We start from the raw sequence: 10,112 nt of genomic DNA on the forward strand, positions 1-10,112 counted from the left end.
AGGACTCACCTGCACGGATTCCCTCAAAAACCCGTTTTCTTCTGAGAAAGCACAAAAGAGGAAGAGGCAGCACCAAAATAAACACAGGTTGGTGATTGTAGAACCAAAAAGAGGAACCAAAAGAGAGTGGGAGGGAGAGGGCGACATCAGGCTCAGAATAACAGATGCGATATGAGTGTGTATCCCATGACACAGCCCAACCTCACCATCCCCAAAGGTCAAATCTACAGCTGATATTTCAATATTGCTCTGTGCTGTGTTGGTATTTTTCCTCAGTCCCATGCATTGCTGCCAAATGGTCCCACCACGGTCAATTCTCCTCCATAAATCTGCAATGCAGATGTTTCCAGCCCAGCCTGTTTTCCAAGCTCTGCAATCAGTCTTTTTCAGAAACTCATTTGCCCATCTAAGATGGGAGCCTTATTTTGGGATGAAAGGCTCTGTGCCCCAGGGGAGCAGTGGCAGGGAGTTTGCTTCCACTTCTTCAGCTCCCAGAGTGCCATCCCTGTGACTCTTCCCAATTGGAAGGGTTTGCTGGAAGTGGATTTCATCCCTGCAAACCTGCCCAAGTCAATGGCAGTCATCTCCTTCAGTTGTGTCTCAATGGTTGCCATGCAAAAATTAAATATATACGTAATGCATGGATTTATTTTGTAGGCGTTTGTGTTTCACCGTGGGGCTCAGCACAAGGACAGTGGGGTAGAAATGGTTGGAAATGTTTCCTTGAGAGCTCAGAGCCAGGATTGTGAGTGCTCTGAGTTAGTGTTGGGCTGTGAGAGAGATGCCAAACCCCAAAGACCCTCCCTTGTGCTCCTCCACATCCCCACAAGGATCTGGCTGCACATTTCCTCCCCTATTTCCTTATGGTTTCCCCATATACACCCCCTAACCCCACTCCCGACGGCTTTATCCTAAAAGGAAGCTGACAAAACTGCAAGGTGACATCGCTCAGCATCTCCCCAGGACAAGAAACTGGGGAAGAGACAAAGGAGAAACCCAGAGCTCCCAGCACACCCAGCCAAGGGTGCCACCAGGAGCAGACCTGCAGGCTCGACGCATCCATTCCGCAGCTCTACCCTGGAATGGGAAGGAACAGGAAGGGAAAACCCCAACCCCATCAAAGGGCTGAAAACAACAGGTTCTGTAGGTTCACCAGGGAAGAAATCCAGAGGGATGTTAGGCTTCCCAAAGGAGGAGAGAGAAGGGCTCTGAGGAAGAAGAGCACCCTGGAGTGCCCAAACCTGGAGGATCTGGTAGGTGTCAGCAACGTGTCATTCAGTAGGGTCATTTCTCTCCATCCTTTTTGCCTCCTGTGCTTTTAGGACCCTCAGCTTTCTGCCCTGAATTCACGCCCATCTCTTTATGACTTTTTGACTTTGATTTCTTCCCCCTGCCTCCCAGATTCGACAAAATTCAGTAAGGGTTCCAGCTCACCATTGAGTTCCTCCGGTGGGTGATGCCCACCCATGAGCCCTCCGTGGTATTTCCAGTCCCACTGCTCTTTATTTTCCACTTTTTGCATCAGAAGGAAAGCTGAGCCTCAGCAGAGAGTGCTCAGCAGGAAAACACGGAGCTCTTCTTGCTCTGGCAGCTGGAAGACCTGAAAAATGAGATTGAGAAGAGGCAGAAAAGCACCGCCAGGCTCTCGGAGGAGATTTCCCAGCAGGAAACGAAACCACAGGGAGAGAAGAGTCAGCATTCGGTGAGTGAATTCCTTTTCAAGGGGAAAGCTCTTTTCAAGGGGAAAAATCCTTTAGGGATGTCCTCCCCACCCCGACCAATTTGCTGATGGCTTCATTAGGTGTTTTCCTCCTATTTTACACCGTTCCATCAGCCCAAAACCCCCACCACGATGAGGAGATGGGGGTCTGCAGCCTCCTCTTCCCACCACAGTTTTCTCCTCACCTCTCAATATTTTCACCTTGCTGCAGAAAGTTCTCATGGGGTCCATTTTAAAAGGGGAAATCCATGGCTGGTTTGGGAGATAAAAGTGGTGTGGATCTGCAGGATCCATTGCCGTGCATGGATGCTCTTGAGTTGGTTCACCTTCCTGATGGAGGAAGACCCAAGAGATCCATCTCTGGTCAAACAATTCATTATTTTATGATTTAAAGACAAAATGGAACACGTGTTGGAAGACCCCAGAGGTCCACCCCCAGTTAAGCAGTTCATTTTTTCAACGACTTAAAGACAAAGTGAAACACAAACTGGGAGAGCAACAGATGCAACCCCAGCCAAACAACTCACTTTTTCTATGGCTTAAAGTCAAATCTGGGCACACGTTGGAAGACCCCAGAGGTCCATCCTCACTCGAACAGTTCAATTTTCCATGCTTTAAAGACAAAATGGGTCGTGCACTGACCTGAGTTTCCTCTCCTCTTCCTCTCTTCTGTCCCCAGGATGTGAAAAGCCCCACCACCAGGTATGTGGCCCCTCTGAAAAGCTGTTCTGTGAGCTTTGCGTCAAGCAGTGACCATAGAGAAGGAAGCTCATCAATGAATGCTCCTCTGCTCCAGGGGAATTGTGAGATCTGGAGGGTATTTTGGGGATGGCCTCTATGTGCTGCTTTCTGCTTTTATCCCCTTGGTGATTCTGGGGGATGTAATGATCAGAGGGGCTTTAATCTCAAAATTGAGCCTCCGCGTGGCAAAGGCTCATCTGAATTAAATGAGAGAATTTCTTCAATATCTCCAAGCTTTTCTCTCACCTACCCCACCCAAGCAGGTCTCCAGCAAAAAGTAATTAATTAGGTGATTATTTCAAGAAGAAAAGCTCGGCTTTTGTCCTTGCGAAGTTTGGGTTGCCAAGGGGGGAAGCATCTCCATCCCCTCATCTCTCATGACATCGGATTTCCTGGAATGATGCCATACTCTGTAATGTAATCACCCTGAAAAAATGCATCGATTTTCCATTTATTCTTCCTCCAGGTGTGGAAAAGTGACCTTCCAGCTGCCAGCGGGTCCAGAAGAGAGGCTGTGCCATTTCTCATGGAGGAACGGAGCTCTGAAGGAACACCTGAAGAAGCTTCAAGGTACTCAGAAGGTTTTCAGGTGGGAAATGGTGATATTTTGGTGAAAGCCAGCAGCCCATCACTCATTCTGGACACAACAGAATAGTGCAGAGAGATGGAAGAGCAATGGCTTATTCCCAGTCAGGAGAAACGAGTGGTTGAGCCCCAAAGGACTCAATACCTCGTTTGCCACACTCTTAATTACACGTTTTGCTGTAATTCCTGAGAAGTGCTCATGGGTGAAGCTGTCTTTGCTCCCCTCCAGCTTTGCCTTTCCTATAACTGCTTTTTGCTGAGCATGAGAACCCAAAGCCGCGTTACCTGTTGGATGGAGACGTGCCTGGACCCATAGGTTGTACCCAAATGGACAAAAATAGAGGCTGAGGGAGGAATACACAAAATCAGGGCAACCAAACGAGTTTTCTTCACCCTGCAGGCCGAGTCTGGCTGTAATTTGGGATGATGGCCCCAGGGCAGATCCCTCGCCTTGATGAATAACCATTTCCCATCAGCAAATACGGCGGGCGGGTTGACCTCATTCATTATCCCTGCCTTCAGATTTCAGCTCCTTTTTTTTGGGGGGGGGGTGGGGTTGGCTGAACTGGTCTGGGTTGGTCTAGGAGATAAAGCACTGCAGGCTTTGCTAGGTAATATCCCATAGATCTCTTTCTTTCCATTTTTTCTCCCCCCACCATTTCTTTTGGAGCTGGAAGTCTGTAGAAACACCTTTATTTCTGGTCATTTTGGGGGCTCAAAACACTCTTTTATTGTCATATAGCACTGGCACGTGGGAGGGGTCTCCACCTTTTATCGTTTTACTTCATTCTTTGGGATTTTTTACCCTCCTGATGCCATCCCATGGCCCCACAGAATGGTTGAGGTTGGGAGGGACGGTCCCATCCTACAACCCTACTCAAGTGGGGCCACATGTAGCACACCCATCTCGTTTAGTGCTGGGGATCCAACCTCTCCACATCCTCGTGGCTTCAGCACTGAGGACCCCAAAACCTCCCCCTCCTCTTACACCCCACAGCCAGCATCACCCTGGATCCCGACACCGCTCACCCTGACCTCGTCCTCTCCGAAGACAGAAAGAGTGTGAAACGTGGGGCAGGACAGCAGGACCTTCCCGATAACCCCGAAAGATTCGCCTACTGGCCCTTTGTTTTGGGCCACCAAAGCTTCTCCTCCGGCCGGCACAGCTGGGAGGTGGAAGTGGGGGATGAAGGGGACTGGGCCATCGGCGTGGCCCGAGAATCCATCCCACGAAAGGGTCAACTCAGCCTATGTCCCAAAGGGGGGATTTAGGGGGTGGAGAAATGGGGGGGACAGATCCGGGCTCTCACCACCCACAAGGTGACCCTGTTAGCTCTGCGCTGGGTGCCCAGGAGGGTCAGCATCCACCTGGACTACGCCGGAGGGACGGTGGCATTTTTTGATGCCGATGAAGGGGGGATCATCTTTGTTTTTTCCCACGCGTCTTTTGCTGGGGAAGGGGTCCGTCCGTGGCTGTGGGTGGTGGGGGTCAGGTCCAAGCTGAGGCTGTGTCCCTGAGACACGGACGAGGGCCACCCCACATCCTACAGCCTAAAAAGAGACAGCCCCTTCCCCACCCATCCCGCGGGGAGCAGATGAAATGAGGAGTTGGGTTTTTATGTGTCCTTCATCCCTATGAACCTACCGCCATGGAATCACATTGATATGATATTGACTGGCGTGATATTGTTAAGAAGTGCTGAGCAAGAGAAAAACGGGGCAACAAAAGGGAAAAGTGCTGCACTGGGTGATTGGAATGTAGAAAAGAGTGGTCAAAAGGGAAAATCCCTCTCAAAAGAGTGGCAGAAAGACAGATTTCCCCAGGGTTTTTCTGATCAGGTACTGTTGTCCCCATCTGAGATGGTCACCTTCAAATCACTCTTCTTGAAGATTTGGTATTTGAAACCTCAGAGTGTACAATGATTCATAATAAAATACTTAATTTTCCCCTCTGTGTCTTTCTCTCTGCCAATAGACAGCAGAACACAACGCTTTCGGGGATGACCCACTTGAATGGATCGTTCTGGGTTCCAACACAGCCAACTTTGTGCAGACACCAGGAATGGGGTTTAGTCATCCCAAATCCTTGGGATTTGGGCCAACGAACTCTTCAGATTTATTTCCCACATCCTCAGAGTCGTTCTGAACATCTGATGGATCAGAAAGATTAAAGATTTCTGTTTCTCCCCATCTGATTGCACCTCTATGCATAAGAGAACCCGTTGGTTTCCCCTTAATCCCCATGAACCTGACATCCAGAAGCGGTGAATAAAGAGGCACAGAAAAACTTTATGGCATACAAACCTTTTTATTTCATCTAAAACCGTAAGACTGGAGAATCAGAGTGATGCAAGATGAGGTAGAAGGGTCTCTGTTTGCTACTGTTACCCCAAAACTGGCACTGATAATTCTGAACCCTGATCCAAAGGTGCTTAACCTTTTGGGGTCGCTGGGAATGGGAAGAGAAGACAGAAAACCCAATGAGGAGTTCAGTCGGAGCCCCCCAGAGTGCTGGGATAGGAATGTTGGGGATGTAACGTTGGTGTTTGGGTACAGGAGATATTCAGGGACACAACGTGATCTGAGAGCCCTCACCCCACACCAGGAACCAAGGGTGAATGCTCTCCCCTTTGAATGATGCCGATGGGAAAATGAAGATCAGAGCCCTCTTATCAGCATCAAAAAATGCCACCTGACCGCTCTCGTAGTCCAGGGTGACCCGAACCCTTTTGGGAACCTGGATTTGGGACAACGTCATGCGCTCGAAGGAGGAGAGAGCCCAAAACTGTCCCTCACAGAAACCCATAGACCAGAGCTCAACCTCAGGGCTTGCACCGCTCTCTTCCCTCCTCTTTAGGGACTCCTTGGCCACCCCAACAGCCCAGGAGCCTTTGGGTGTCACTTCCACCTCCCAGCAGCATCTCCCCGATGTGATGCCCTCATGGCCCAGCACGAAGGGATCGGTCCCAAATTCCTCATTGGCTGCATCCCGTTGGGCTTCTTCCCACCTCACACTGCTCCCATCCGCTGACACGGCGAGCTGGGGGTGAGCTGTGGATGGATCCAGGGTCACACTCACTGCCAAAGGAAATCAGAGCATGTCCCATGACCCCAGGGTTGCTGGGATGAGCAGGGAGGTCCACTGGAGTTCACCCCATCCCTTGGGAAGCTCTACTCTCTTTGGGATGCTCTTCCTTCCTTGGGACCCTTTTCCCTCTTTGGAACCTTCTTCCCTCTTTGGGACCATCTTTGGGACCCTCTTCCCTCTTTGGGCAAAGGATTCCCTGACTCCTTGAGATGTTTTCCCCCTCTTTTTCATTGCTTTGTTCAGACAGAAGTATCTTCCCCAGATTTTCCCCCAAATCACAGCCCATCCCATGCTGCTCTCATCCTTCCTTTGGGTTCTCTCAATCCCTCCTGCTCCAGAAGATGGACTTACTCTTTTCAGGCAGTTCAAACATCAGGATTTCTACAAGAAATGGGAGAAGAAAAGAAATATCTGATATAACATCATAATCTCAGTGTGGATTATGTTGCCCAGAAATTCTTTTCTCTTCAAAAAGTCCATTATGGTTCTGATTCCAGCAAACACAGCTGATGCTCCCCACTCCAGCCCATGCTCAATACCTTTGAAGTTCTTCAGAATCTCCTCTAATGCATTATTTTTCTCCCTGAAGTGATTGAGATTCCTTTCCAGGTCTGGAAGAAGCAACGTGGGCTGCTGGAAGATCTCCTTTCCCAACCTGGAGGAAGAGGGAAGAAGGAAGTTGCCCGAAGCCCAACCACCATCCCCAGCCTGGAGCCATTTCTACTTCATGGCATCTCTTTCTCCCCTTCATCCCATTTGCTTCCATTTAACGAGGCGGGCTCAGGAAGCTCCCCCCATACCTGCTCAAGGTGCTCCTGATGTCCTGGAAAGGAGAAAGGGGAAAAGAAAACCCAATGAATGGATTTTGGTAGCGAAATCCCTACTGAAAACCCAACAGCTTTCTGCTGGCCACTACCCATGGCCATAAAACACGGTGATGCCAACCGAGAGGCATTCTCCACCTCCTCACCTGCAGAAAGTTGCTTGCTGGTTGCTGGCACTTCTCCTCCATCTCCTGGATGATGGCATCCAAGTGGGAGATCTCCTTGGTCAGGATGGTGACGTTCTCTTCCTGCGTTTTCTCCACGTCCCTCTCCGTGTTTTCCAGCTGGGCCAGCAGGTGATGTTCCTGCTCCTCCAGGAAGAGGCGCAGCCCTTCAAATACACCCAAAACCTTCCGCCGTTCGGTGCTGGTTTTCTCCTGCAAGGAGAAGGGGTCACAGGAGGAGCCAGCAAATCCTGCACCCCCAGGAAGAAGCAGTGCCTGATTATCCCAAAGTATTCCACAGCAGGGATGTCCTGATGGATTGCAATGCATCCTCGAGCCAACGATGCTTCATTGGTGTGAGATTTTGCTTTGCATCCCCCAACTGAGTCCATTCCCAATGAGGTTTTGCTTTGCATCTCCCAATTGAGTCCATTCCCAATGAGGTTTTGCTTTGCATCCCCCAGTTGAGTCCATTCCCGATGAGGTTTTGCTTTCCATCCCTTGACTGAATCCCTCCCAGGGCTCCAAACTCCACCTGCTATTTTTTCTCCCTATAATCCTTAAAAAGACCCCAATCAACCAAAACTAAAAACCCACACCAGGCTTCAACTGATTCGGTGCGTGGAAAGACCCCAATCCCAATGCAAAACTCTGATCATCACACCTAAAGCCAAAGGAACCCACCCAGACCCCCATCCTGCTCATAACAATTAAACAGATGCTCACCAAATACTCCCAATTTCTCCTCAATTCAGCCTCTCGGAACTCCAAGAGTTTGTCTCTGCCTTCCTTCAGTGCTTGCAGATGGGATTGGATTTGCTCCTGGGGGAAGAAATTGCGATTCCAGGAGTTGGGAGATTGCAGAGAGCCTGAAACACATTTATCTGGGAGGGGGTTTGCACTGTGGTCAGCTCCAGGTCTTCCCCTTCAGCCTCTTGGTCCAGAAGCTCAGGACAAGGGAATGGTTTAAATGGTGATAAATGCCACAAAGCTTTTAGATCCGACTCATTGAAAGCATCCTCTTTATTGCTGTGTTTTTTAGCTTTAGCAATCGGTGCTGCATCAGAGATGCGCGGTGAGAACCAGATTGAGTTCTGCAATGGGGAGGAGGGGGTGAAGCCCTTGGCCCTTTGGCTTGCAGAAACCTTGAGGTCAGACCCAGCGTGAGAAGTGAAGCAGCAGAAACACCAAGGCGGGGTGTGCAGCATCATATTGAAACAGCCTGCTTTGCTTTGGGGGTTCTGAGCACCCAGAGAGAGGGGACGGCGCTTCTGTCCCCCGTTTACAGCCCTGGGTGTGGGGTGGGATGCATTGCAGCCCTGTAGCGAAGTGCCATCAAGGGAGCATCACACCTGAATGGTGACAAAGGGAAGGGAAGGGAAGGGAAGGGAAGGGAAGGGAAGGGAAGGGAAGGGAAGGGAAGGGAAGGGAAGGGAAGGGAAGGGAAGGGAAGGGAAGGGAAGGGAAGGGAAGGGAAGGGAAGGGAAGGGAAGGGAAGGGAAGGGAAGGGAAGGGAAGGGAAGGGAAGGGAAGGGAAGGGAAGGGAAGGGAAGGGAAGGGAAGGGAAGGAAGGAAGGGAAGGAAGGAAAGGAAAGGAAAGGAAAGGAAAGGAAAGGAAAGGAAAGGAAAGGAAAGGAAAGGAAAGGAAAGGAAAGGAAAGGAAAGGAAAGGAAAGGAAAGGAAAGGAAAGGAAAGGAAAGGAAAGGAAAGGAAAAAGGAAAAATGCAATAAAAAAAATAATACCCCGACCAACAAATAAAGCCTTTACCTTGTATTCCTGGACAGCATCCTGCACAGGAAGCATCACATGAGCCCGGTGCAGCCGCGACTCGCGGCAGATCAGGCAGATGAAAGCTTCATCATCTTTGCAATAAATGCTGAGAGGTTCCCGGTGTTTTTTGCATCCTTCCTGCCCCGCAGCATCCCTGTGGGCTGCCTGCAGGCTCAGCCTCCTGGCGATCTCCAGCATCCTCGCCAGCTCCCGGTTGGGACATAAAATCCTCTCCGCTGCTGTCTCCTTGCACTGCGGGCAGCAGAAATCCCCCGTGCACCATTCCCAGCTCCGAGTGATGCAGTCCCTGCAGAAATTGTGGCCACAGTGGATGGAGACGGGATCTCGGAAATATTCCAGGCAAATGGGGCAGGAGGCTTCGCTGGGGAGGTGGGCAGTAGGGTTGGGTGCAGCCATGGGGCCCCACAGAGCACTGAGAGTTTCATTTTCTTTGTGAAAGGCGTTTCCCTTCCCACCACCCCCAAGGGTTTGGGGTGGGCAGAGCCAGGGCTGAGCTTGGGGTGGGGGAGAGGTGGTGATGGCTTAATGGTTGCATCCCATATAAGTGTGCCCTAAACATCTCCTGGTCCCCATGGGTTGGTAGGGGGGAAGAATGGGGATGAAACCACAGCACGGATGGGAACAAAAGGGATTTGGGGAGGGGGCTTGGGGTGGGAGAGCTGTCTGCATCCCCCATAGTGGTCTCTGTGCCCTAAACATCAGCACCAAAACATCTGGTCCCTATGGCACGGCAGGGAGGAAGAAAGGAGACAAAACCCACAGCAGGGATGGGAGCAAAGGGGATTTGGGGAGGGGTCTGAGCTGGGATGGGGGATAACTACTGACGGTCCAAGCCTTGCTGTTTGCATTCCCTATAAAGAGATACCCGTGCCCTAAACATTGCTGCTCTGGCACTCAAAACATCCATGCCTTGGATGCAATGAAGCAATTAAGCAGAAACCCATTTAAAAAAACCGCCTTAATTAGTCATGTTCTTGCTCTTCTTGCAGGAAGGGGTTGAGCAAACGCCTCTGCCCCATAGCAGAGCCTCCTGCCCCCCCCTGAGCCCACACTTGGTCACAACACTTCCTGGTGCTGCTCGCTGTGAGCTCAGGGTTCGTTTGCAGGAGGATGAGATTATTTTTAATGATGCCCCACCTCAGTTTACAGCAATAATGAACAGTTGTTAGGAATAATAATAATAATAATAATAATAATA

General features: G+C 50.3%; 2 protein-coding genes across 3 annotated transcripts; one reads left to right on the plus strand and one right to left on the minus strand.

Moving 5' to 3' along the window:
* The first annotated feature begins 39 nt into the window (after positions 1 to 39).
* On the plus strand, positions 40 to 7,335 carry LOC109370406 (E3 ubiquitin-protein ligase TRIM39). Its single transcript, XM_085239075.1, is given in 5 exon segments — positions 40 to 745; positions 1,592 to 1,702; positions 2,400 to 2,422; positions 2,928 to 3,031; positions 4,044 to 7,335. Coding segments are annotated over 5 exon segments (864 nt in total). The 5' UTR covers positions 40 to 640; the 3' UTR covers positions 4,565 to 7,335.
* Positions 5,361 to 10,087, minus strand: LOC104909207 (E3 ubiquitin-protein ligase TRIM7-like). 2 transcript variants are annotated; one of them, XM_085238997.1, is made up of 7 exons: positions 8,891 to 10,087; positions 7,849 to 7,944; positions 7,105 to 7,335; positions 6,935 to 6,957; positions 6,674 to 6,789; positions 6,486 to 6,515; positions 5,361 to 6,097 (listed from the first exon to the last, which is right to left on the minus strand). In XM_085238997.1, exons 1-7 carry the CDS (start codon positions 9,308 to 9,310, stop codon positions 5,610 to 5,612), a joined length of 1,404 nt encoding a protein of 467 aa, XP_085095123.1. In that variant the 5' UTR covers positions 9,311 to 10,087; the 3' UTR covers positions 5,361 to 5,609. The 2 variants fall into 2 exon arrangements, with proteins under 2 accessions (XP_085095123.1, XP_085095122.1); XM_085238996.1 differs by having other exon boundaries at positions 5,364 to 6,124.
* Positions 10,088 to 10,112: the final 25 nt, after the last annotated feature.

Source organism: Meleagris gallopavo, chromosome 18, assembly GCF_905368555.1.
Source record: "Meleagris gallopavo chromosome 18, MGAL_WU_HG_1.1, whole genome shotgun sequence".
Taxonomy (NCBI): domain Eukaryota; kingdom Metazoa; phylum Chordata; class Aves; order Galliformes; family Phasianidae; genus Meleagris; species Meleagris gallopavo.

Coding starts and splice junctions, on each gene's coding strand:
- LOC104909207 (XM_085238996.1), bottom strand. CDS start 9,310: ATGGCTGCACCCAACCCTACTGCCCACCTCCCCAGCGAAGCCTCCTGC. Junction 7,945..8,890: donor ATGCTGTCCAGGAATACAAG/GTAAAGGCTTTA, acceptor TTCTTCCCCCAG/GAGCAAATCCAATCCCATCT. Junction 6,516..6,673: donor GATTCTGAAGAACTTCAAAG/GTATTGAGCATG, acceptor CATTTCTTGTAG/AAATCCTGATGTTTGAACTG.